Source organism: Balaenoptera borealis, assembly GCF_965194805.1.
Source record: "Balaenoptera borealis genome assembly, chromosome: 12".
Lineage (NCBI taxonomy): Eukaryota > Metazoa > Chordata > Mammalia > Artiodactyla > Balaenopteridae > Balaenoptera > Balaenoptera borealis.
This window is the reverse complement of record NC_138869.1, coordinates 9,650,501-9,678,342: the sequence shown is the minus strand read 5'-3', so window position 1 is coordinate 9,678,342 and position 27,842 is coordinate 9,650,501. Positions and strand designations below refer to the sequence as shown.

Genomic DNA, 27,842 nt, shown 5'->3' with positions numbered 1-27,842 from the left:
AGAGTACACCCAGAACTGTCTGTAAATGACAAAAGACTTAAAAATTACCACGGTTAAAGATTTGATGAAAGTTCATAATAATGCAGTTGACAAGAAAATTAGTTATTTCTGAGATTTTTTTAAAAATCTGTTCTTTTAGGTTGTATTAATAGAAGTATTGGGACTAGACTAGAAAGCACATACTAGATAGATACTTATAGGTTCCATCTTGGCCAAGGAACTACTGTTGGCCTCACATGGAACTTTAAGTATCTAGAAATTTTATATAAAAATCCAGCCTTCATCATGTCTTGAACAATCAGAGCTCCACATTCACATGTAAAAGTAGTCAGCTGGAGCCAGTGGTAACAACTGGCTCTGTAAGGAGGGAAAACAAAAAAGCCAGGATCTGGTGTAAATACTCCCACCAGGGTTGATTTCAAGCTCCCAACGTGATTCGAGGTTGGGAGGAGACCCGCACAAGCGGCTCCCGTGAGCCAGCTCTGGCACAGCAGTGGCTGGAGCTGGGTGGGGGCCGCCCCCTGAAAAGGAGGAAGAGTTTCTGTTCTCCAGGGGTCCCTGCACCCTGCAATCTCACACATGGCCGCTTCAGGCACCTGTCACCAACCCACCCGGCTCCCTCTGTCCCTTCACCCCCAAGGACTCATGACTAAGACAAGGTTGGTGGTGGTCCTCAGTTCACTGTACCCAGATCACACACACAGATCACTGTTCAGGTGTGAATGTTCCATCTTACAGGAGGGAGACTGATGAGCCAGGGTGGGTGAAGACAGCAACTTCAAATGATGGTTTGGAAGACATCCAACAAAGAACGGTCCTTGTGCTGAGGGTGTCTGGACAAGATACTGATTAGGGAGGGCAAGGATTTTCTCAAGATTCAGGGAGGGGAGGAGAGGATGGGGAGGGAGGAATGTGGAGAAAGGTATGTATCAAATGAAAAAAGGTAAGTACTTCAGCCAAAGATTCTTTTCTTTTTTTTTTAACATCTTTATTGGAGTATAATTGCTTTACAATGGTGTGTTAGTTTGCTTTATAACAAAGTGAATCAGCTATACGTATACATATATCCCCATATCCCCTCCCTCTTGCGTCTCCCTCCCACCCTCCTTATCCCACCCCTCTAGGTGGTCACAAAGCACGGAGCTGATCTCCCTGTGCTATGCGGCTGCTTCCCACTAGCTATTTTACGTTTGGTAGTGTATATATATCCATGCCACTCCTCACTTGGTCCCAGCTTACCCTTCCCCCTCCCCGTGTCCTCAAGTCCATTCTCTACATCTGCGTCTTTATTCTTGTCCTGCCCCTAGGTTCTTCATAACCTTTTTTTTTTTTTTAGATTCCATATATATGTGTTAGCATACGGTATTTGTTTTTCTCTTTCTGACTTACTTCACTCTGTAGGACAGACTCTAGGTCCATCCACCTCACTACAAATAACTCAATTTTGTTTCTTTTTATGGCTGAGTAATATTCCATTGTATATACGTGCCACACTTTCTTTATCCATTCATCTGTCGATGGACACTTAAGTTGCTTCCATGTCCTGCCTACTGTAAATAGAGCTGCAATGAACATTGTGGTACATGACTCTTTTTGAATTATGGTTTTCTCAGGGCATAGGCCCAGGAGTGGGATTGCTGGGTCATATGGTAGTTCTATTTTTAGTTTTTTACGGAACCTCCATACTGTTCTCCATAGTGGCTGTATCAATTTACATTCCCACCAACAGAGCAAGAGGGTTCCCTTTTCTCTATACCCTCTCCAGCATTTACTGTTTGTAGATTTTTTGATGATGGCCATTCTGACTGGTGTGAGGTGATACCTCATTGTAGTTTTGGTTTGCATTTCTCTAATGATTCGTGATGTTGAGCATCCTTTCATGTGTTTGTTGGCAATCTGTATATCTTCCTTGGAGAAATGTCTATTTAGGTCTTCTGCCCATTTTTGGATTGGGTTGTTTGTTTTTGATATTGAGCTGCATGAGCTGCTTGTAAATTCTGGAGATTAATCCTTGGTCAGTTGCTTCGCTTGCAAATATTTTCTCCCATTCTGAGGGTTGTCTTTTCATCTTGTTTATGGTTTCCTTTGCTGTGCAGAAGCTTTTAAGTTTCATTAGGTCCCATTTGTTTATTTTTGTTTTTATTTCCCTTTCTCTAGGAGGTGGGTCAAAAAGGATCTTGCTGTGATTTATGTCATAGAGTGTTCTGCCTATGTTTCTAGTGTCTGGTCTTACATTTAGGTCTTTAATCCATTTTGAGTTTCTTTTTGTGTATGGTGTTAGGGAGTGTTCTAATTTCATTCTTTTACATGGAGCTGTCCAGTTTTCCCAGCACCACTTATTGAAGAGGCTGTCTTTTCTCCATTGTCTATTCTTTCCTCCTGTGTCAAAAATAAGGTGACCATATGTGCGTGGGTTTATCAGCCAAGGATTTTTGACTGATATTTTTAATTGAATTGCGAATGACGTTAAAACAGTTCAAAACATTTTTATGTGTATTAAAGGAAAGCAGGGATTTCTAAAGACTGAAAAATATTCATTTAAAGGAAATAATAAACCATCCTCAAGTGTCTAAAGAGCTATTCAGTGGAAGAATCTAGTTCCAACATCCATTATGCTAATTAACAAGCCATTATTTTCACCAGTGAGATCCATTTCTAACATTTAATATGCTAATTTGATCTGATATAAAACTACAAAAATAGCAGAGACATTTGTAGTAGCTGTCTCTGGGGGGTAGCCCTTCTGATTAGATGCCAGGTGCCTACCCTGGGAAGCAAACGGTGATGAAAGCATCTGACCACACCTAGAGAGTGTCTTAAATAAGCACATAATACTATCCCGCCTTATGTTTTCTGAAGCTTTTTAAAGTAAAATGGGCTACTGGGCAATGATCTTTTCAATGCCATTGTTCATGAAAGGTAAATAACTGAATGCAGAAAACAAATTATTAGTGACTCCAACCTTTAGAAAAGGCAGTAAATTCAGTCTCCTTATTTTGAAAATCAAAAGGAGTCTTGGGAACATTAAGCCAGAGAAGAAGACAGCTCCCCAGGACCTGTGAGTTCCTCGCCTGGAGGACTCTGCACTACCCAGCAACAGCTGACACTCAGTTATTAATTGCTATTCTGATGATCGTAGCATGCGATGGCACATCAAGATACTGGGGCGGGTGGGGGAAGCACCTCAAGTTTTTTTTTAAACTTTAATCTTGACTTAGGCATCCAAAGTCTTAAAGCTTCATTTTTTCTCTGACGCCTCCCACTCAGCCTACTGCAAAGGTTCTTGTTATAAGAATCAAATGAAAATGTTTTGCAAACTATGAAGTATTATCAAGAGGGAATCAGTACTCCTTTGAATTTGTATGTTATTAGTAGTAACAGTGATAATTAGAGTGGGTCATTTTTGCTAGTGTTCAATAAATTAATTCCTTAGAGATGAGCCTTTCACTCCAGCAGTTACTTTATTACCTACAGATGTTGATTAAAGGCTGATCATATGCACCAAATGGTCCACGCGTGGAATACGAAGCAGAATAGTGCAGAACCCTTGCCGTGAACAGGTCTGGGGTCTAACACCGACCCACAGAACCTTAGGTCCTCAAGCCCAGCCACTCACCCAATGCCTATTCCCTTCCTCACCGCCTCTGAACAGCTGTCACCTCATCTCTGCCTGGGCACTCTGGCAATGAGGGATCTTGTTACTCTGTAAGCAGCCCGTGTCGTCAGAGCCGAGAGCCTCTCCTTGTGTCCACTGAGGTGCTTACAGGACAAGAAAGCTCAGGGTGAAGAGAGGTTCTGGGGCGGCAGGCAGCTGAGCCACCGGCACGCGTGAGGAGAGTCCGGGCAGCCCCTGCACACGTGCTGACACCCGTCCTCCACATGTGGCTGATGACGGCTACTTCATACCTAGGAAATGCTGTTTCACTGGTTGGGAAACCTTTTCCAAATGAAAACCTCCTTGCTGACTTATTAGTGGAGGGGGCATATACAGTTTTGCTTGTTTTTAATCTGCAACCATGTCTTCAATGGCCTCCCACCTGAGGACGCACAGAGCAGATGAATGAGGGCTTAGGCTTCAGAGTCAGGCTGCTGAGTTCAAACCTCAGCACCGCCATGACCAGCTAAGCATCCTTAGGCAAATTATTTCAGTGCTGTACATCTCTGTTTCCTTGGTCATAAAATGGGACTAATTATAGTGCCTCCTGTGTCGGGTTGTTGTGAGAACTGAATGAGATAACATAGTAACCCTTAAACTGAGGTCCACAGGCAAATGCTGAGGGATCTGGAAGGAGTTTTCACTTGTGCTGTTATTTCACTGAGAATCTTTTTTAAAAAATCTAATGTAAGTATATCCTGTATCAGACACCTACTATAAATATAACCAAGTGTTGGCACATGATTTTGGTGACTGTGTTTGCATTTTTTTTTCTGGTCTAATGAGAAAAATACAGAAACAGACCTAGTATGAGATTGAGGTATTTGCACTAAGAGAAAACCAGTTTATGTCACCATAACGCATGCAATGACATATTTTACAAGAGTCTGCACAGATAAAAATGGTGGGGAAATTGTGTCAAAGGACACATGGCAGTACAGGCACGGTGACGTTAAAAGAATCAAGCGCAGCGCAGCAGGAGTGGCACCATACGCCAGGGGGACAGAATTCAGCCGTAGCAGATCATCATCTATTGGATTATGGTTAACTTTTACGGGCTACATTTAAATGATAAGTTCATATCCTGGCTATGCAGCTGTAAAAGAACTGTAAGCATAAACATTTTATGCCCAGTGTTCTGCTTACACATTTTTAAGTAACACTGTAATAAAGAACCGAACTGTGGTTATGCAACAGAACGTTCTTATTCATAGGAAATACATACTTAAGTATTTAGGAGTAAAGAGGCATGATATCTCCCATTTACTCTCAAATGTTTCAGTAAAAATAATCCATATATATATGTGTGTGTATACGTGTATACATACACATACACTACATACATATATACATACATACATATATATTATACATATATATATATATTTAGAGAGAGAGGGAGAGAGAGAGAGAAGGAAATGGAACAAAATATAAACAACCTGGTTAAAGGATTATGATAGCCAAAGAATTACAGCGTCTCATACCTAGAAAATCTAGCCCCTCCTTCTTAAAGACGCAGATCCAGAACTCCCGAAGGAGTATTATTAGATCAGGGACTCAGTAACTCACATCTGGGGGAAGGGACCGAACATCAGAATCACCTGGGTAGGCGTTTGCAAAATGCTTACAAATACTCCTTCCTCCTCTCTCTGGGAATCACTGCCACGGTGAGCCCCTGTCTTGGATACATGATCTCTCTACAGGTGTTAGGATATAAAGGATAAAAATCATAAATGCAGTGACCGGAGCCATCAAATTAGGCTGCAAAGGATCCGATCGGTAGGCTCTCCATCAGTGTCTGTTAGGCAGTCTCAATGGAACACCCTTTTGGAAGCAAGAGGGACCTAAGTAGGTTTAACCAAAGGGGAGTGACCATTTTCTTGAGCACTGACTCTAAAAATCAGGAACAATACAGGCTTAGGACGGAGAGGAACTGCCTCTAACGGGGCAGTCCTGTTTGCTCCCAGTGGGTATGCCAAGTCCTCCACTGCTCTTGGCCGAGAACAATGTGAGGACGTCACCCCTGTCCAGCCACCGATGGATTCCAGCTCATCTGAATACCCTGGCTCACTGTACCTTCATGCCCCACGGGTTAGTCAAATCTCCCCAGTACATACATGCAGGAGCCAGAAGCAAGTTTACCCAATGAAAGAGATACATAAACCAAATCATGTTTTTTTCACCTGCAGGTCCCAATTCATTTGTGGATCCTAAAGTCAACTTAATGAGTCATGACCCAACTTTTATTTGGACAAAGTAAAACGCAAAGAAATACAGGCAAATCAAGCTACACTGTACAAAGCCAGGGTAGGAATTGTTTCATGAAGCTTTTGTATCAATTATGTCAATATGAGTACAAAGGTCACAAGGTAAATGCTTTTTTACGCTGGGCCATGCCAAAATGTTTGAAAGCCACTGTGTCAGGTGCTGAGAGGAAAGGCAAGAGAATAAGAGGGAAGGAGAGAATGGGAAAAAAAAATCAGGAGCAGCCCTGGTCACAGGAAAGTGGCTAAAGCACCGTAACCTATACACACAGTGACCTGATTGATGAGGAGGCTGGCATGAAGTGATGGTGATCTAGGAGGACAGAAGTCCATCTGAGAAGACAGTATGTGAGCGCAGCTCATCTTTATGTTATAATGAAGCATATAGGTTTCTTTTTTCCCTTTTTAAGGCAAAACAGAACACAACCTATACACATGAAAATGTTCCACACATCTGAGGCATTGGCCCCCATAATAACTAGAGCTTATGCTCCTAGGAATGCTTTCCCTGGAGAATGATGGTTAATTTATGCTTCATCAGTTACTCAACATTCAGTGACCTTCACCAAACAAGGAGTTTGTGAATTTCTAGGAGCAGATGCAACAGCAACACTGCAAAAGCCGCCTTCTTCCCCTGCTGCTCTGTGTCACTCACGCCGACCTTACCCAGCTTGTTCTGATCACGCACATAATCGTTAGACCAGATCAAAAGCACTACCCCCTCCACCAAAATCCTCAAAAACAAAGCTACATGCTTCTTAAAACTATTTCAGCCTAAGTAAGGAAGTCAGCAGATACAGGAACTTAGAAGATATAAGAACAAAATTACCAAAAAGAAAACATTCTGTACATATCATGATGAAGTGCAGTATCACGTTAAAGACACACCCAGGTGACGTTATAAACGTAGGTGCCTACGTGTCCTGTCCACAAATTCTGTTCCATTTTGACTCCTAAAAAATAGACTTGGACAAAGGTTAAGGTCTTCCCAGCACCAGTATTAATGATCCCTGAAAGGAGAGATTCCTCAAGCACATGGAAAATCGGCCATCTCATGTTGTATTTTCATTAAGTACCTTCCAGGATTACCCGGGATGCTGATTAAATCAATGTCTCATGAGCAGTGGAATGATTATTTTAAGTAAGTGTATTCCTTCTAGGCCATCCAGATAAGTGGCTATTGTGTTACTACAAAACCACCATTTCACTATTGACTTCAGCTCTGCAGCGTACTATTGAGATATTTCTTTGATTCTTTGCTGGTAGACATAATGAAGCCTTAAGGCTATCAGGTATTAAATACTCAGTTCCTAACAGACACTGTTCTCCTCCAAATGCTAAAACAATAGCATCTTCAAAAATGCCTCAGTTACTGGTTCTCCAGGAGCAAAAGGAAAGAGAACCATTTAGGTCACCAACACAAGTTGGAAAACTGATCTCAAGTCGTAGAACATTTTTCTGTTTGTAATAAGACACCCAAATCAGATTACATACACAAGACTTTTTTAAAGTTGAGGAGAACGTGAAGTATAAGAGCAATTTTCAACAAAAGCTAAAATAGAATTAATCTAGGGCAGAGAAAGCTGAATCAGGCTGAACAAGCACAAGTAGGTCTGAAAAATCTACCGAAAGGCTGTGAACTTAATGTTCAACTTTGTCTATAAACTGCCTGAATTTTCACATTCTTACATTGTTAGGTAATAGAAAATATGGTGAATCCCTGGTTCTTGGGTTCTGTTCTTTGGGTGGTACACAGAGCACCACAGTGAAACAGTTTCTCAAAAATGTTGCCTCCGTGTTAATGATTACAGACATCTTTGGGCTTTATTTTTTTTTTACTTTTCTTTAAATGTAAAAAATGATCCTGAGATGCTGAAACCATTATAGAGGGATTCCAGAATCATGCCAGCCCATTCCTAAATGAATTGGAGTTCAGAATAAAGTCTACCCTGTGATCACTTTGACCTTACATATGTATATATCCTTCCTCTGTAAAACGCTAATACTGTGTTCAACGCAGGAGGAAAGTAAGAATTCCTCTCTCCCTTGGCAGTATCGTTCTGTTTCTATGAAAAACAGCTCTCTCAAACTGTAGGCTCCACGGAGGCCCTGCATCTATGTCACAAGTACACCCAGTCTCCCGACATACATTTTACAGCTGCAAGAGTCAATGCATACATCAGTTCATAAGCTCCATGAAGGCATGACTGCCACTTGCCCCCCCAGAAAGACCCCTTTTTCCATAAGCCTTCAATCACTGCTCACTGAATTGGTAACTATTCAGGCTTCCAACCTGAGCAGACTGATCCTGAAGCTGGGCTCCAGGAGAGAACCTGAGAAGGCAGCAGAAAAAGAGGAGAAACTTTTACTCTCTTCACTCAGGACACAAAAAGCTACCCTGAGGTCATTACTTATTTTTCATTTATACAAACACGATTTTGTTTTACTGATCCTAACTAAATGTGGGCATTATAAAACAGAGAAATTCAAAATACTGTCTTACATAAAAAACTTCTAAATTAGCTATATTAATGTTTAACGAAATCTGTAACTAGCTACTCAAGTCAGTAACGCTTATTGCAATCTTAGAGGTATAAAGGAGTTTCTTGTTGTTTCAATAAAAGCCTACAACCTGAGCTGCCTCTCCCGAGCTCAATGTCCCTGGGAATGACACTTCACATCCCTGAGCTTCAGTTTCCTTAGGAAAGGATAATTATACTTCCCAACAATCATAAGCTAAATAAATGTAAATTACAAAAGAGGTTGAGGAAAAAAAAACTTCAATGGCTATTTCATTCAGTCAGTCATCTAAAGATGATATTGTGTGAGTGGTGGTAGTGGGGGAAGGGAGGAAGCCGCAGGCACAGGGATGACATAAGGGACTGGAGAAAGTCCTACCAGAGGGCCAACAAGGTGCCTAGAGAGAACAGGGCAAGGCAGTCGCCCCAGGAGTTGACAGTTAAGGTAAGTACTGTACACACAAAGTCCAGTTAATCTTCACATATGTTTTGTAAGTAGCAACTATTATTTCCGGGTTACTAATGAGGAAACTGAGCCTTAGACAAATAGAAGTCCTACCAGCTAGTAGAAAGGCAGACCTTACATCTTAAGGAACAGGCACTTCAGCTGCCAATTTATTAAGAACTAAACTGGAAAGTTGCTCATCTTCAAGAACTTACCATGTATAAAAGCTCAATCTCACCAAATCTTCTGTCAGTAGCATTTTAGTGCTTACAAAAGAACACTCAACCTTGCTTCCACAGAAAACAGTCATTCTTGCAAATATCAACTGTGAACAGTAACATTTAAAAACAAATATACCTTAGGACGAGCAGGAAAATCACTTTCACACAGTGGCAAATGACCTTCCAATGTCAGTGTTCTCTCTTCTTGTGCCCCTTCCCCACCACACTAGCGCGCGCTCTCCCCCCAGTATTTGTTCTCTTTTAGCTATGCAAATGGAATTTGCACGACTATTTCCCGTTATATGCACACTTCCAATGACATGAATGATCTTGGATGATTTTTCGCATCTCTAGTTCTCTGCTGCTCAATTAGTCTATCAACAAACACCTATTTATCTAAACTTCTAGAGACACATAAGGAGTATCTCCACTCCAGATCCCGCTAGAGTAAGCTGCGGAGGAAAAGAACTTGCTGAGTTTACAGCTCAAGCCCTAGCATCCAAAGATAACAGAAGACTTACATGTTCTGGCACTCGAAAACCAAAATTAGGATGCCAAGCTGTTACCTCTGAAGAAAACAACCAAAATTAACAGCCTATAGCCACAAAACCATGTGGAAAAACACGTGATTTTCTTATACTCCAGGAGACAAGGGGGTATAGGTGAAAAAAACCCCACTTAAAATGGATTCCTGACTTACGTTTTTCATCGTCAGCATGCACCAGGGATGCTGCCCTTGACAAGACATCCAATGGCGTCTCCATTCCTGGTTGGAGCCCAGAAGGAAAAAAAAGAGAGAAAAAAAGAATTTAAATGGAATTCCAAAGACTTTTTTTAGAATTTTGGCAGTTAACCATTAGAATGACGCCTCCACCAAATGCAAATCACAATGCTGAAGATGAAAGTCTTCCCAGCCTGTGACGAGATCCAACGGACGTGGTTCAGGAACAGATAGAGAAAGGGGTTAAATTCCATTCTGTCTACTCAGCCAAACCTTGCCAATTCCAGGAAGCAGCTCAAGTCAGAACTGAAAGAAGGGATATTGTGAATATTCATGCCCATGTTATTCGTGCTTATAAATGTTTATGTGCGTACGTAACAACATGCCTGTCCAGACATACCCAGTAAAAAACAGTTCTCAGAACAAAGGCTACTCTATGAACACAGCATTATACCAGTCTGAGATTGTGGTGGTAGTCGTCGTTGTTGCTGGTTTATTAGTTTTAACAAAAATTACTAAGATTGAACCATTCTGTCCTTTTGCCTCCTTAGCTGAGACTCTGCAAAACTGTGTAGCTTAAAATAGGCAATGTACTCATGAAAAGTGTGTGAATTCCACTGGTGAGTTAAATGGTATTTTGAGTCCAATAGGAATCTTTATTTCTAAATGTCATGTTTTATCGCTGTCACCACCACCTAACACCGACATTTTTTTTTTTTTTATAAAACCTGGATTTTTATTTTTAATTCTGTTTTCTTAAATTACAGCACACCTATAAAAGCAAACACTGAAAAAGAGTTAAAGATGGTGGAAAACCTAGAGAATCAGGCTACTTTTACCCAGTTTTCCTTTTTTGGATTATTTAAATATATACACGCACACATGCGTGCACGCACACACAGTTATTAGGAAAAGAGACACACCCTATTAGTTCAACAACTGAGAGAAAACACTTTAAGTGCACCCTTTAGAGATGCTCAGCATTTACTCAGCATTCTTCAGCCTTTACTGAGTACCTACTATGCATGTGCCAGTTACAAGACATAGCAGACCAGCTTTACTTTACAATATTCATACCTCAGGCCTCCAAAGAAACATCAGCTCTTGATCTTGCAATGTGATTTCATTCAACAAACATTATCTACTATGTACTAAGGCAGGAAAAATAAACAGAGCCCAACAGTTGCCTTCAAAGAGCTTTCAATTTATACAGTAGACATGCCTGCAAGAAATCTAGTTTAAGGCAGTGTTTTCCCCAAGTGTTGCACTGGATGTTCATATTTTGTAAGAAAAAATTTTTTCTATGATAAATAAGTTGGGAAAACACTGGAATAAACCAAATTAAGCAGTTTCTCTTCCTTCCTGTGCTTTTGATAGGCTGCTGTGCCTTCTGCAGGGGCAGAGGCAGTAGGGAGGGCAGCTCTATATACTTGAAGTCTCTCAAACTTCATTGGCCTTTCTTTTAACCTGAAACACCTCTTAGGGGACACTTGGAAATCATGCATTAAGGCAAAATGTGCTCAGTGCCAAAAGAGTGCTATAAACAAAATCCTATAGAAATATCAATGAATTCTGAAAGGCTCTGTGGAGAAAACAGAAGACGAGCTGAGCCTCTGAAGAATAAATGCAAAAGCACACAAGGGAAGAACAGAAGCAGAATCCATTCAAGAACAAGCTGCACAAATCAGCCAGAAGACAAGCAATGTGGGGACAGGAAGTGACGAGGATGGAAACTTGGACCGGCGCCACAGCATGGGAGGACCGAGGGCCTCAACGGGATTTGGGCTGGATTTTGTCCGCATTAAGGAGCCACTGAAATCTCTGAGGCGAGCAATACCTTGGCCATTGATGTGTTCCAGGGAAGTTATCCTGGTAGGGCCCTGTAGTCGCAGCCTACAGAATAGCAAGCCAAAGGCAGGGGACAACCTGAAAGATACAGGGATACAGCGGGCAGGAAGTAATGAGGGGCGTGTGTCGGGGGCAGCGGGGATAAGAGAAAACACAGACAGAAGTGATGGAGCTTGGGAGGTCTCAAGGTGTCAGAGGAGAGTCCAAGAGGACGCCGAGTGACAGGGAGGACAGTGAGGTTGTAAAGCAAACAGTAAATTTCTTCTTTTTCAGAGACAAGGAGGAGGTGAGTAAAATCAGAGGCATAGGAGAGAAAAATGAACGACATTCATGATCCTTGTCTTCCTTGTAAGCTAGAAAAGATCACCTCCCGACAGTAAGGATTTGGGAACTTGTTCAAAGGCATAGAAAACAAAAGTTTGGGACAGACTGACAGGAAAAGGTTTGCTGAACTCACAAGAACTCAGTTACATTCTCGTCACACAAGCCAGTTTCCTATTCAGGCAAGATTTGAGATTAAAGTCTTTTTTTTTGGCTGCATCGGGTCTTCATTGCTACGCGCGGGCTTTCTCTAGCTGTGGCGAGCTGGGGCTACTCTTCAATACGGTGCTCAGGCTTCTCACTGCAGTGGCTTCTCTTGTGTGGAGCATGGGCTCTAGGCGTGCGAGCTTCAGTAGTTACAGCACGCGGGCCCTAGAGCACATAGGCTTCAGCAGTTGCAGCACGTGGGCTCAGTAGTTGCGGCTCACGGGCTCTCGAACACAGGGCTCAGTAGTTGTGGCGCACGGGCTTACCTGCTCCGTGGCATGTGGGATCTTCCCAGACCAGGGCTTGAACCCGTGTCCTCTGCATTGGCAGGCGGATTCTTTACCACTGTGCCACCAGGGAAGTCCCTGACTTTAAAGTCTTTTATTTTAAGTAAATGCCTGCTTTAGCAGTATTTGGACTCACAATTCCTTAAATTAATTGCCTCATTAAGTTGAAGGACAATGCTTTCAAAATTCTAAACCCAAAAAGATACATGTTAACATGTGCCTCTTATGCAAAGTATGTGCATAGAAGCAAAAGATCAAAGCATAAAAATACCAAATGACACAAAAGTAGACCCAGAATTCTAGCATGTGGAAGATTATTTAAGTTCACTCACTCCAAGCAACTTAGATTCAAAGTAGGTAGATAAGAGATTAGGTGTTTAAGGTTCCTCTACGAGGCAACTGCCATCTGCTGCAACCTTATTAATGTGACCAATTTTTATTACACAATTATTGAGTTCAGCAAAGTATTCGGGAGAGGTCACAGAGGAATAGAAGACATGATCCCTGCTTTTAAGGAACTACGACCTTGTTCGTGAACCTAAAGTATATGGCATGGGATAACAATAGACAAATTTAAGAGCACAGTAAAAGACAAAATATAATTTAACACTGAAATGAGTAGTGTGTTATAAAAGAGAGATCAGTGTCAGCTAAAGTGTTCACCTCATGAACATGCATTTTTTTCTCAGTTTGGTGTGTGTGTGTGTGTGTGTGTTTTAAAAAGCCACTTCAAAGGTTTCCTCCCCATTCCTCTCCCCTGGGCAGTCTCTACTCTCTGACCTCTCCTACTCACCTGGATCACACGGTCTGAGTATTTCCTGGGTGCAAGTACCCTGTCTGACCCTTACATGTACAGTCCTGTTGGGTCCACAGCCTGAGGGAAGGCACAGCGGCAGGTATGAGAGCCCGGGAGGGAGACTGAGACCCACCCAGGCAGGATCGAGGACGCTTGCAGCTGCTAAGTGCGGGGAGCACGATGTGGGTGAACTCAGGGGACAGCGCAAGGCTGGCCGGACCGGTGTCCACTTACTGGAGCAGGCAACGGGCAGTGGTGAGTCCCTGAGCAGGCTGGGGAGGTGATGTCAAGGATGTTTTAGTTTAACAGGTGTGGGGAGGATGGTTTGACCTGCAGGGATGAAGTCAGGAGTCACGCGGATCAGCTAGGAGGCTTCTGTAGGAACCAGGTGTGAGATTAGGACCACAAGAGCGGGTACAGTGATACAGGTGGGAGAGGAGGACCAGGGACCAGGCATTACTTAGCCACAAAAGGCCTAAGCAAATAAAGGTGGAAGATGACAGTAAAAAAGAAAAAAAAAAAAACCTCTGAATTTTACATCTTGTACAATATCCGCAGTCCAAGAAACCCAATAAAACATGTGAGACATGTGAGTAACATGGGGGAAAAAACTACGGTCATAGTATTTGATGGAGGGTCACAGTCTGCTGAGAGGGAAATGAGCATCACGGTGGTTTAAGAGGGGGGTCTCTGGACACTAACCGTGTGAGCTTGAATGAGCACAGCCACTTCCTACCTGTGTGACCTGGGAACTGACTTTGTCTGTGTGTCTGCTTCCTCATCTGTAAAATGGGGATGTTGATGTTACCTCCCTCATAGGGTGTCAGAAGTGAATGGGCTTTATATGTATTAAAATAATTACATGTCTGGGACTTCCCTGGTGGCGCAGTGGTTAGGCATCCGCCTGCCAATGCGGGGGACACAGGTTCGCTCCCTGGTCTGGGAAGATCCCACATGCCGCGGAGCAACTAAGCCACAACATAGTTGTGCGCCACAACTACTGAGCCTGCGCTCTAGAGCCCATGAGCCACAACTACTGAGCCCACGTGCCACAACTACTGAAGCCCGCGCACCTAGAGCCGTGCTCCGCAACAAGAGAAGCCACCACAATGAGAAGCCCGCATACTACAACGCAGAGTAGCCCCCGCTTGCCGCAACTAGGGAAAATCCATGCACAGCAACAAAGACCCGACACAGCCAAAAATAAATAAAATAAATAAATTTATTTAAAAAAATAATAATAATTATGTGTCCAAACAAAGGCAAACATATTAAATAAACTGCAAATGCTGGTAAACATACTAGAAAAATGGCACTGGCCACTACTTGAGACAGAGAAGATTCCTCTGAGATGAGAGACCTAAAGGATGAGAGGAACTGGGCTTGTAAAGGGGGACGTGGGGGGGAGACCAAGCTGGCCCTGTGGACGCGGGGAGCTCCCATGACCACAGGGAGAGGACTGGGCGAGGCGGGGAAGTGGGCACGGGCCGGATCATGCGTTCTCTGCAGGGTGTGACAAAGCTGAGATCTTATTCTTTAGTCAGTGAAAAGTCCTTGAATGGTCTGAGTGGTTTTAAACAGGGGAGCGACATGTCTGGTTTATTTTATATCCTTTATGAACCATAAATCATCTATGAGCTTTTGCAAAAGATTACACGGCATCTGGAAAATCAATCTAAGTACAAGCCGGTGATGTGTTCCCATCAGCGTGACAGTTTTTACAATATCGTGATCACCGAAAACATAATCACTTAAAACGCTGACACCTGGAACATAATAACCCCATAAAAGGGAGAGGAACGTGCTTCTGGAAAAAGACATCAAGTTCATCTGCAAGGGTTCTACTGCACTGCAAGCCGTCTCTGGTCTATCCATTCATCTTTTTTTCGTGGTTGCTGTCAATCATGAACATAACTCATGGTGAAGAGAACACATATTTTGTTTTTTGGGTTTTTTTTTTTTTTCCAGGCAATGGTCGGTATTTTCTCTGCCAGCCCATATTCCTTTCCTGAAGCTCCCTTATCCCCGATAATACATTCTTCCAAACAGCTTAAGAGTGAGAATTAGGGAATAATAGGTATCGGTGATAAAGCTACTACATTTTAGGGATATTCGGTGCTAATGAAAAGCTCAGCTCTAAATTTGAACACCATTATTCTGGACTTCCACAAAGGACCGTCTTTTTTTTTTTTTTTTGATCAACAAGAGGACATGAACTTCTATCTTGGGAATAGAATTATGGGGTGTATTAGTCTTGTTTTGTTTTTTTCAGGCCAGGGAACAGAATTTTAAGATACGTCATAGAAGTGTTCCAAGGAGATTTCCAAGGTGAAAACTACAGCACCAAGCTTCGCTCACTGCACACAGCTCCTCCAGTAATGCTGACCCAACTACAGTGTAATTTAGGAAAGAGTGCGAGTCTTGGCCAGAGGTGGAAACCAGTGGAGGCTGGGAGAGGCCCATTCAAACCTCCTGATGTCCCTGCCACACTGTCACTTGACCAAAAACCTGAAACAGGAAGATATCACTATCCTGGGATCCTGATGGCACATCCAACTCCCAGAGGCACACTCTTCAGTATCCCTAATTCCTGCTGGCCCTGTCCCATCACTCTATCAGGACCACTTCCTGAGCTAATCTAACTTGGCCTCAGCTAAGAAATACAACTGTAGGACAAGCCTACAGTATGAAGTATCTCACTATGGCAGGGGGTGTGTGGCCCTTGGGGCCATCAGGAATTCAGAGGCTTTCACTAGGTATCTCCTACGTCTGGCAAACACTACATAGAGACTTTGCAGAAAAGAAAACATGAACCCCCTGCCCTGAGCAACTTACACCAAATGCGGATCGCTCTGTGGCCGATGCGGCTAGCTGTGAGTCTCAATGAGGTTAACTGAAATGAAATTTCATACCGAATCGTCACCAGATTCTGGTGGCCACGCGCAAGCATAGTTTCAGGCACATCAAGTAGACGTGAATTAACCTCCTGGCTGTTCCTTCTCCATAGCGTGTCCAACTGATGCCCCACGAACTTCCCGCAACACACACAGATTGTCTCTGTTAACATCCATCCAATTCTCAGGTCATCCCTCTGTTCTTCTTGCTCAAAACCTCTCTCATTGGTGTAACCCTTTTTTCTTCTCGCACTTTACCATCTGTTAAATCAGCAGAGCCGGGACTTGAGCATCAGAAAACCTAAGTCTGAGCCCTATTTTAATACGTTGAACTCATTCAATCAATCATCGCGGACAGCCGATGATGCTCTAGACTTTGCTCTAAATGCCTGACACCAATCGCGGGGCCCATTTAACCCCTCTGGGCACAAGTTCGCACCTAAAGAAAATGGTAACAACGGTGCCTGCTTCCCAAGGTCACAAGCTTGGCATGTGGATTAAATGATACAGCGTAACTGACAATGCCCAATCAACTCAAGTGAGAAATACATTCACATTCTGCCACCTTACAGCTGTGCAGCCTATGCTTCTAGTAACACACTCACATACATTACCTTACTGATCCTCACAGATAGGATTATTTTTCTACAGATGAAAAAGCAAGGTGCCAAGAATATAAGTGACTTCCTGAAGAAGCTAACTCTAGAATCCAAGTCGCCTGACTCACCATCCAACACTATTTTAACTATTTTTCAGCTGATTTTCATACAGACCTTTTGGAGGAAAGCAATTTTTTAGCTTATCTAAGAAAAAACCCCCAAAATAAAGAATACCTTCCAGCTAGACTTCTAGCCCTGTGCTCTTTCCCCTACACCTTGAGATACAGATGAAGCAATAATCTGATAATTTCTAAAGAAAGCAAAGGAAGACAAACCCTCCTCTCCTAGGAACACAAAAACCAGGACATGTTTCACTTTCTTTGAAAACAGCGCGGCACAGAGTCACAGGAACAGTAACCAAGGCAGGTAAGAAGATTCTCACACCAAGTTGGTTGGTGAGACTGGGGCAGACAACACAGGCAGCAACGCCATAGGATCCCCGGGGCCCCGGGCACACAGGAATTAAGATCAGCCCTGAGGACTTCAAGCTCCAAGAGCCAGTTCAGCATTCAGGAAGGATGGTTCCTACTTAGTCATGTTCAAGACAACCTGCTATTACACTCCAGGGGATAACTCCGAAGGTTCAATGAATGGTATTTGAAAACCTTCACCGTGTTGTTTGTATTTCTCACAACCTTAAATTGTATGTCACACTCCTAAATAGAAACCAGTTCTTATTCAAAATACTCCTTCAATGGTCTGGACCCTTTGCTTGTCTAGCTTTCCTTATCGAGGCATGTGCCAGACATGAATTATAGACCTGTCTTGCTGTAATTTGAAGCATCCTACCAGGTACAGGGTCAGAAGGACTTGCCTGACTTCCCCTTATATCCAATTCCTTATTTCTACACATAATCATTTCTGAAAATTCATTTGAAGGCCAAATGTCTGAAATCTGAACAACACATCTACGTGTTCTATGCTTATTTCCAGAGAATTAAAAATATATCTGTGTAAAACGCCTTGTTAGGCTTCTTTCAGGTGCTTGTCAACCTCAAGCATAAGTCCCAGGATGAGAGCCAGCTGTGTTGGCAATTCCTCCCCCACCCCACCCCCCAGCCCCGTCCTAGAAAACTAAAGAATTCAGTAAGTTAGTACAGGGTGTGTACCCTTCCCGTAAGGGTTTAACGCCCCTCGCCCCTCCGTGAACCCTCAATAGGGCAGGTCTATAGGCTAGGCAGCCATCCGTCTCTTTCCCCACCGGTGGGACACATCAGGTATCAGGAACAAGGTAACCTCAGGTGCCTGCCATCAACTTAGCTCTGTCTCGTGCTCATCTCCACCTCCCATCACATCAACACAGAGTTAGCTGGGCGGAAAAACGAGTACCAGTCTGGATGAAATCCTTGCACAAATGCTCAACTCAACCACCTTAGGTTTTCTGAGGCTAAAATGGCCCAAGGCTCTATGGGCCTCCTCAGCAACCCCCTCCCCCCGAGGTGGGGACTGCAGGGATGTGATATTTAGTCATCTTGATGACCCTGGCAACAGAAGCTGCCCAACGGTGCTACCACACAGTAAGTACAATCCTTAATTACTGTAACACAGTCTGGCATCAGTGTCAGCTGTGCAAACACACGGACTGTACGAAAGCAATCGTGTGCCTGTCGGGGTCACCTGTATAGACTTAAAGCTGCAAAACCAAACTCAGGTTATAGCGTATTTCATGTCCTTTATGTGAGGCTGCCCAACGCTGGTGTAACATTCTTACTGCTGGCTGAAGTTCATCCATCTCCCTGAAGTGCCCCCTGGAAAGTGCCTGTATGTGGGCCCACACTGACACCACCACTCTGTCCAAAGAGGGAAAATAAAATTCAAATCTGGACTTTTTGAGCAGACCACCAATTGCCACGATTTTTCAACACGGTTGTCAAACAAACAATGAACTATCCTTTTCTTTCTCATATTTAGGCTATTGTGAACCTGTCTCTTCATTTTCAATACCTCGGCCTCCTACAGCACCTCATAGGAAATAAAAGAAACTCTCTGGCATTTCTAGTTTACTCTGGATATGCTTGTTCTTGCCATTTATTTTACTTGGATACTTAGAATCTCCTATTCAGAAGTACTGAGGCGCCAGGTCCTCTTAGGGACCTGTTACACCCAAGAATGACACACAGGGACCTGCATCACAGCCCAAGTTGGCAAACTTCCCATAATACCCAGGTCGAGCTCCCCACTGTACCAAAATCTCAACTCCCAGCCTATCAGTAGCCTAGAAAAGTCTTCTAACCCATGACACGTTGCATCACTAGGAAGCTCTTTCATTATCGGCATCATTAAATATGGTAAATTCTCATCATTCGCAGTCATTATATTCTATAAAGCCTCTGAGACCTCTAAATTAGTGAGTACTGAACCACTGTGCCTAGGAAGAAACTGCCCCAAGTACTGATTTGGAGATACAAATAAATTTTAGTGAGGAGACAAATTCACAAATACAGGAATCCACAAACAATGAGGATTGACGTATCTGGTTATAAGACCTGAGGCCTGAGATACTGAAAGCACATTCTACAAGGGTTTTTTCTTTTGCAAAAGAGCTACTACGGTGTAGCCCAGGTTGAAAGAATTTTTCTGATTTCAGCACTTCATGCATACACTCCTTCCTTCCCTACCTTGGCAGTTTATAGTATCAAGATTTGGCAGTCTGATTTCTAAGTTGTTGGGTTTTTTGTTTGTTGTTTTAACGTGGACAGATCCTAAATGGCTAGAGACTGATTGATATCATCCCCTTGTCTCTTCTCTTAAGCTCCCACATATAGACTTGATTAACTTCAGAGAGGCTCCCTAAAAGAATCACAAACGAGCCTCAGTCAACATACCTTACAGAAACTTCTTAACCAAAAAAAAAAAAAAAAAAAAAAAAAACCCTTTCACCAGGTTCCCATAACTGCAACAGCTTGTCTAACACAAGCAATGAAGAGACAACTTGATATGTTAAAATTGCCACATAGTGTCATCATTTTAGTTATATTAGAATTTTCCCAATGTATTTGACTATTACCTCCTAAACTTATGACAACTCATTATTTTATTAAGTCATACTCAAAGTTGCAAAGCAAAGCAACTTTGAGTATGGTTATATGACTTATTATTTTATTAAGGCCAACTAAAAGTTGCACAACAAAACTATCCAGGAGAGATACCTGGAAGAAACACAAAGTAAAATCTTCCTTTGGATTTGTTTGGGCAACCACAAGAGGTTGATGACAAGGCTGACTCCCTAAGGAGTTAAAAGGAATTTCACACTGCAGAACTCTTGTCAAACAGACCATTTGAAAGGGAAAGTTTTCATCTCATAATTATCGTTTTGTAAGAAGTGTTAAAATCTTAAGGTAAAGTCATAGTTCTAAATCGGGTGGGAAAAGTGGTGACAACTGTGTTTTATGAAGCTCTTTCAAGTCTTCAAAGACTTTTATAAATAACATAACACAAAATACTTTTCAAAGCACACTATTCCCTGTAATTAACTCTGTGATGTATCAGAACAGATTTTATCACCCTCTTACAGAGGAAAATAAAGCACAAATGTTAACTAGAAGTAACTTTTTCTGGTCACAAACTTAGTAGGTGACAGGGATAGGACTTGAACTCGTGTCTCCAGAAATAAGCCAGAGCTGTTTTTACTACAACATTCACAGTTTTGGAATGTAGTTCATGGTTATTTATAGCAGAATTATCTTCTTAATTGTATTGTGTTTTGGTCAACATAAAAATTAGTTTGCATTCCCTTCCAAATGGAAAGCAAAGGCAGGCTGCCCAGAAGTGTGAAAAAACCGTGGCGGGGGAAATTAGCCTGGGATTAAAATGTTGCCAAAGTCAAACAACAAATTGAGGGGTTTACCTCATTTCTACCAGGACGGAGATGACTTTTCAGCCAGATGCATCAGGAAACACACAGAAAACACACACACACACACAAAACTGTCTTGAGTACAAGACAACAAACTTCTGAGTATTCCTAAACCCATTATTTAAATGAGAGCACGGAGATTTAGAGATAGATGATAAATAACTTGTTCCAAGATCGCGCCCCCAGTACAGCCTTGAGGCGCTGACCCCTAAGCGCTCTTTAAACGACCCACGCTACTCCCCTCACGCTCATGCGCAGACTTCATCAGCTGCAAGCAGGAAACAATGAACATTGCAAGTCTGCGGACTGGGAGGCTAGTGCATAGAGTTAAAAGTTTGGTATGCTAAAATGGAACGCAAAACTGACCTTCAAATACTAATAGGAAAATTAACATTTGTTGCCTTTGTCTTCGAGAAAGTTCAGAGGAAACAAATGAGAGCCTTCATTTTCGTCAAAGTAGGCTTGGGTTTGTAAAAGAAAGATAAACTCTACAGGAGACAGTACCTTTCAAATAGAGGGGGCAACCAACCGCTGGTAAAAACTAGAAGAGCCGCCTCCACCCCCGCCCCCCAGGCTGCTGGTTCTTATTAACCGCAGAGAAGGAAATAACGACTAGCAAACACACAGCACCAATGATCAAAGTGAAACCGATTTTTTTAAGTCAGCTGGCTTGAACAGACGAACACATGCCAACTAAAGCGCATAAAGACCAGCGGCCCCAACAGTGCTGTCATCCTAACCTAAGAGATTTAAAGGTCTAGGGCGATGAATTAAAGGAGACTTTAAGCAAAACCCAAAAGGACAAGACCTTTGCTTTGCGGCGAGGCCTGCACTCACTGCAGGAAGAGTGTGCCGTTTTGTTTTGGAAAGGGGGCAGGAAGTATACAGAGTGGAAAGAGCCGATCCCAGCTGCCCATCCTCTGCCATGTCCCGCGGTCCCGCACCACAGCCGTCCTTTGCCGCTGGCCACGACCAAGGGGCTACAGGCCGCGGGCCCCCCCGCCCGGCCCCTCGCCGCCGACTCCCAGGACAGCTTCCACTCCAGACGCTAGACCTCTCCCTCCGGGAGTCCTGGCGCTTTGGTTCCCACCAGGAGCCTCAAGTTGCCCCGCAAGAACAAGCCGCCTCGTCCGTCCTTCCAGAAGGACGCCCCCGTCCCGCTCCGAGCCAGTCCACCCCTGAGCTCCCCGCAAGCCAGCCCTCGCCCTGCCCCCTTCTCCCGCACTCACCGCCGGGCGGCTCTGGGCGCGCCCGCCTCGGGCCGGCCGGCCCCGCTGGGGACAGGGGCGGGACAACGGGGCGCGCGGGACCGGGCGCACTCCGGGGCGCGCCGACGCGCAGGCGCCCTCGCGCCCGCACCGACCCCCGCCGCTCCGCACACCCACACGCACACACGGGCGGCGCGCGCCGAGCCGGCTCCGCGGCGGACGCGAGCGCGGGAGCGCGAGGAATCCCTGGAATGAGGCGCCGCCCGCCCTCTCCCGGGCTCCGCCGGGTTCCGCCGGGCCACGCCCCCTGGCCCGCCCCTCCGGCCCAGCAGGTGGGGGCCGGGCCCAGGTGAGCCAGCGGGGAGGCGGGGGCGGGGCCTCGCGCGCCCGGGGGAGGCTCATTTCCCCTCCCCCACCCGCCCCGCGCCTGGCGGCAGCTCGCACCCACCGAACGGATGCAGACGCGCTCGGGCGGCCAACGTCCGCAGGGGGCCCGGGCTGCGCTCGACCCGGGGGAGCGCGTGGACCCGGCGCACGCGGTGTGTACCAGCCTCTGACACACACCGGACCGGACCCCAGAGGCCCAGGCAGCGGGAACACAGCTTTGGTGCACAAGCACGAACATAAACGAACCTCTCGTGCGCGCCCAGGGGCTCGCAGCTGCGGGCCAGCACGCCTCCCCGCCCCCCCCCCCGCACGCACACAGTAGGCTCTCGCATCCGGTGGACACAGCACACGTGACCACGACGACCACAGTCGACCCAATCCCTTACCCGCTGTCCCTTAACCTCCCTGCCCCTAAACCGCCACGCAGCCGGCCAAGTGCCCGCGCATTCGCGCCGGACTTGCGGCACCTCCGCCGCCCTCGGCTCCAGACCCGCACGCGTCCCCGCCTATCACGCAGACCGGCTCGCTCAGCTGCCCAGGGAAGGCGCCCGGGGGTCGGCGTCCACGCCCGCTCAGCCGCCGGAGCGCCGCGCACGCCGGCGCTTCCCGCTTCCCGGGCTCCACGCTCCACGGGCCGCCGACCTGGGGCACTGGTTCGCCCTCTCGTGACCCGCACACCCCCAGCCGCTCTGCCCGACAGGCCGGCGACCACACACGCACCTGAAGGGACAGGTCGCACTTGCTTGGGGAGGTAAGCGCTCAGGTGCCACCGCGATCAGAACGGCTGCTGCAGTCCAGGGCTCTCAGACGCCGCTCGGCTGCCTCTCATTACAGCATTTTACACCCCGCACTCCACACACACCCCACAGGCGCACGGCAGCGTCTTTCCTCCCCCTCCCTCGCCCGGAGGAGGAAGTCCTAGTAAATGAAGTCAGTGTGGAAGGGAGGGAACCGAGGAGGAAGGCAGAGAGTTCGGGGTGGAAAGAGCCCCCTCCAGCCGCTCACACACCGGTGTTTGCTGTGTCTGGCACACTCCCGGAGTCCACAGCCCGGTCTGCTCCGGAACGTGCCCGGGAAGGGGCGGAGAGGAGGGGGCGAAACATTTCTAATCGGTGCAGGTTCTTATTACAGCAGCAGCGTAGACATGTGACCACGAAAAGAAAAGCCCTGTCTTTAATTTTTTCCTGTCATTCTCTGGAGATTTCGGGGTGTGGGTAGGAGGGGTGGAGGCCTGATTCTCCCTGGTCCCCGGCAGCCCTTGCCCCATTGTTCTCCCATACTGCCACAATTAAGAAAACATTTGCTTAACGTATCCAGCCGCTAACTTCATAAAATAAATAGTCAGGGACTGGACTTCCTCTGGTTTGCTTGAAATGGCTTCATGTTGCTTGCCTTCTGGCTGTTCTCAAACCTCAGTCATTATTAGGGGCTCCTGCTATAGGGCTTTCCCTGGGAGATGGCTCTGCTGAGATGGAAGGATAACAGAAACAAATACCGGCTTACATTAATGCTGGGGGGAAATGCTTTGCAGTTTTCAAACTGTTTTCCTATCTATTACCTCATCCAATTATATCGGGTCACAGCCTGCTATCTCATTTGATCTTAGCCCCGGGTTGGGGAGCAGGACAGGTATAGATAGTTCCATTTTACAGCGAGATTAGGTTTACCTAAACCGCGGAGAGGCATTGCCTGAACCCGAGGCACCGTCTTGCGGCCCCCTGTGAAATACACTCTCCTGCTGTCCACACAGGGCCAATGGAGATAGGATGACCCAGGTGACAAGTTGACCCAAGCATAACCACGCCTGCTTTCCTGGTTCCCAGATTAAAGTGCACAGATTAAAGCTCGGGAAGGCTCCCAGTCTTCCCAAAGAGATTTTTACTTAGACTCCATTTTAGTTCATCAATAGTCTCAGACTAGGGGAAAAAAATCCTGAGAAAGATCATAGAGAGGAGGTTTCATCCTGCCAGATTAGGACGTGGAATGAGGAAAGGGTGAGGACTGCTGGGGCAGATTTCGGGAAGTGTGACAATAGAGGAAGGGCTTGGGATTTGAATAAACCTGAATTTGAATCAAACCCCACCTCTGTCAGTTATGAAGTTATAACATGCCCAAAGTTATAACTTTGGGCATGTTATCAAGCCCAGTTTTCTCATCTGTAAAACAGAGACAGTTCTTAACTTGAAGAGCCGTTGCAGGGACTAAAGACCAGACAGAATATCTGGTGAACATTCACCTCTCTCCCCTTCTCTCTACCTCCCTTAAACCCAGTCTTGCTGGGGCACCGTATAAGCAGACAGCCACCGTAATCATGGAGGGACAGGAAAACGACTTGTCCAGATAATGCAAATGACTAATGATAACAATCACCATGCAACTGCACATTTATAAAACGGCTCTGGGGTTTACAAAGTGTCCCCACATATCATTATCTCATTTGATCTGTATGACAGCTCTGCCATTTGTGTACTGCAAAATGATTTCCATTTGGGGTCAGGGTGGAGGTCCTAAAGCTGCCTCTTTAATTTCCATCACTGCTTAGAGTGAGCCTTACTCTGCAGATAAATCATGGGGACAGAGGGCCTTTTCTCATGGATGTGACCAGTCTTCAACCTTTCCAAGGATTAATCTCGCTGCTTCCCTTACATCAGCATTAGTGTGACTTCTCCCTGGCCACATCTAACCAGGGTGGTTTCAGTCTGAATGTCTTGATCAAGCAGATGAGAGACACGCTCAAGCTACCGTAAGAAAAGGAAGGTATGCTGTCAAGACAGAAGTGTGCTGGAGGTGGAATGTGTCAGACACGGACTGTCCACACAAGGGAATGTAGACAGCAGCCTAAACGAGTGACTTACACAGAGGCCTGCAGCAATAGAGAGGAATCTTGACAATAGTGAGTGAAAAAAGCAAGTCCGCAAAGATTACACGCAGCATAGTATCCTATTTGTAATGTTACAAATAGCATGAAAAATAATTGTGGTAGTACATGCACCTGCAATAAAACTATGTAAAAAAGAAGTAAGGGAAGGATGATGAGAGAATTCAGAATGATGGTTACCTGGAGAGGGGAACTGCACGGGGTGGATGGGAGGGAACCATTGGTTAGATGTAGGTCATTGTCAAAGTCTTAGTTTTTGGTTGACGGGTTCACGGGTTCACTATTAAAATTAACTACTTAAGTGATAGTTGCACAACAGTGTGAATGCCACTGAACTACACACTTAAAATGGTTAAAATAGTAAATTTTATGTTATGTATATTTTACCATAATAAAAAATATATTTAAGGAGGTAAAAGAAAAAATCGGGCAAACTTCTAAATTGAAAAACAAACAAACAAAAAAACTAAGTAAGTAACTAAAAAAGATAATAAGGCAGGCTGTGCATGGACCACTGATAAGAATGTGTTTCAAAGCAAGGATTTTATAAGTGCACCAGAAGTTTATTTAAAATAAATAAAAATAATCGAGAAGGTGAGTGAGTGGAGATAGAGAAGAAAAAAGATGGGCCCTGAGTTGATCACGATTGAAGCAGAGGGATGGGTATGGGGGCGGGGGGGTTATACTATTCTGTCTACTCGTTTCTTTTTTTTAAGCCCGGCAGCATGCAGGATCCTAGTTCCCCGACCGACGCACCGGGGATGGAACCCGCGCCCCCTGCAGTGGAAGCCTGGACCGCCAGGGAAGTCCCTGTTCTGTCTAATCTTGCATAGACTTGAAATTTTCCGTATTAATTAGAAGGAGAAGAAAGTGCAGGAAAAGGCTGCTCTGGGAACCACGGTTCTGCCTCCCCCACGGGCCACAAAGTCGTTACCCAGACTCCCTCTCCGTTTCCCTGGGCCTCCTCGCAGTTCAATTCTTCCTCATTTACCTACCAAGGAGCCTCCTCATCACTTTGGCTCCCTTATTACTGCCCCTACTCCCCCTTTTGGCTTTTGCCCCCACCAGTAACTCACTCCTTTCATACCTTCATCATTCAAACTGCTCAAAGAGAAGATCTGATTCATGTCTTTCTACCAATCTACAAAAATGGCCACAATCTGATCTACCTTGAAGTCCTGGGTCCACGACGGTCTGTGAAGTCAAGCGCGGTCCAGTGATGAAAACTGAGAGCGGGGAGAGGCAGAATTACAGGGTGGAGCGCACGGCTGCCCCATCAAGACAGATATAACTCACACATGGAAAAGCCCTCAGGAGTTCAGTTAAGTGGGAATAAGGTCTTTGCCTTTCCATTTGCTCCTTTTGGTTTTTTAAGGCCCCCCCCCCCAGTTAGTAGTGTAAAGACAGTTTTCTTTTCCACACCACATTCCCGATAAGTAGTTCATTTTTCAGGGTGTCCTCCCATGTCATACTCCATGGGGGTCATAAGGGAAACCCCAATGGCTGCCAATCTGAAATGGTCGCAGTGCACAGGGACTCTTATTGTTCTTCTAGATGCACTAACCTGTCTATGAAGAAAGTCTTTCTCTACCTGTATCCCTTTGCTTCTAACGTGCTCTTGTGAATCTCTCCTGGTCTTCCTTTCTCGCTTTCTTCACTCCAACTCGTTCCGCAGAGAGCACAGATGTGGGTTCTAGTTCACACTCAGTCTCCGGGTAACAGTGTGAGCCTTGGACGTCAGTTTGCAGCCCTGGGGCTAAGCCTCCACTTCTGGGAGGAGCTTAGACCAGATCACTTTCGGCACACAGGTTTCATCTTGAGCACCAGCTGTGCCTGGAGCCATCCCTTAAGAAGGCCTCTGAAGCTATTGTTGAGGTTCAATGAAAAAAGAATGTCAAGATTGATTAGTAATGTCTGCTGTGCGTGGGGAATAGGAACTGGTGAATCAGATGTTTGCCATTTTTGATCTAGAAGAGCTCTACAAATACCTTCTAGCAATAACTTCTCTCTTTTCTCATAGAGAACAGGTGAATTTCTACTTTTCTGGGGGCCAAAGTAACTAGTGGAAAAACCCAAGTGGTCTTATTTCAGTGAGAGAGTACAGAATAAGAAATAATCTAAGATAATAATGATACCTAACACTTAATGAGCACTTACTAAGGCCCAGGCACTAAGTGCTTTAAGACAATTAAGCCTCACAACAGCCCTGTGAGGTAGGGACTGTAAATACCCCTATGAAGCAAATAAAGAAACTGAAGCATTGAGAGGTTAAATAACTTGTCCGAGGTCTTAAAGATAACAAGGGCACAATTAGAATTGAGCCCTGGCAGTCTGATTCTGGAGTCCACGTGTTTAGCCTGTCAGCCACAGCAGACACCCCCTGGGAACTTGCTAGTAATGCACACTCTCAGGCCCACTCAGGCCTACTGAATTAGAATCTGCACGTCAACAAGCCCCCCAGATGATTCATATTCACGTTATGTTTTGAGCAGCACTGGTCTACATCATATTGTCTCCTAGAAGGATATTAGCTGCCTTTGTTAAATGTTTACAGTACTCGTGCACTTTGCTAAACATTATGCCTGCATAATTGCAATGAATCCACATAAAAGTCCTAGAAGGGAAATCCTACAAAATCAATGGATTGATCAATGTCAACATCCTGGTTGTGACATA

At 45.0% G+C, this 27,842-nt stretch overlaps 1 protein-coding gene across 11 annotated transcripts in view; it reads right to left on the bottom strand.

Moving 5' to 3' along the window:
* The window catches only part of LOC309607261 (phosphatidate cytidylyltransferase, mitochondrial), a 272,769-nt gene that overhangs the window by 131,649 nt on the left and 113,278 nt on the right, over window positions 1–27,842 (bottom strand). For 9 of the 11 annotated variants that reach the window (XR_014232337.1, XR_014232338.1, XM_082345579.1 and 6 more), the window contains one exon: window positions 9,805–9,870. Coding sequence is in view for 9 of the 11 variants with exons in the window: in XM_082345579.1 (XP_082201705.1) it covers window positions 9,805–9,870 (66 nt within the window). In the remaining 2 variants the exon portion in view is untranslated. Of the gene's footprint in view, window positions 1–9,804; window positions 9,871–21,922; window positions 22,168–23,008; window positions 23,234–27,842 lie in introns of those variants that run through there. The other 2 variants (XM_082345576.1, XM_082345583.1) reach the window with 2 other exon arrangements.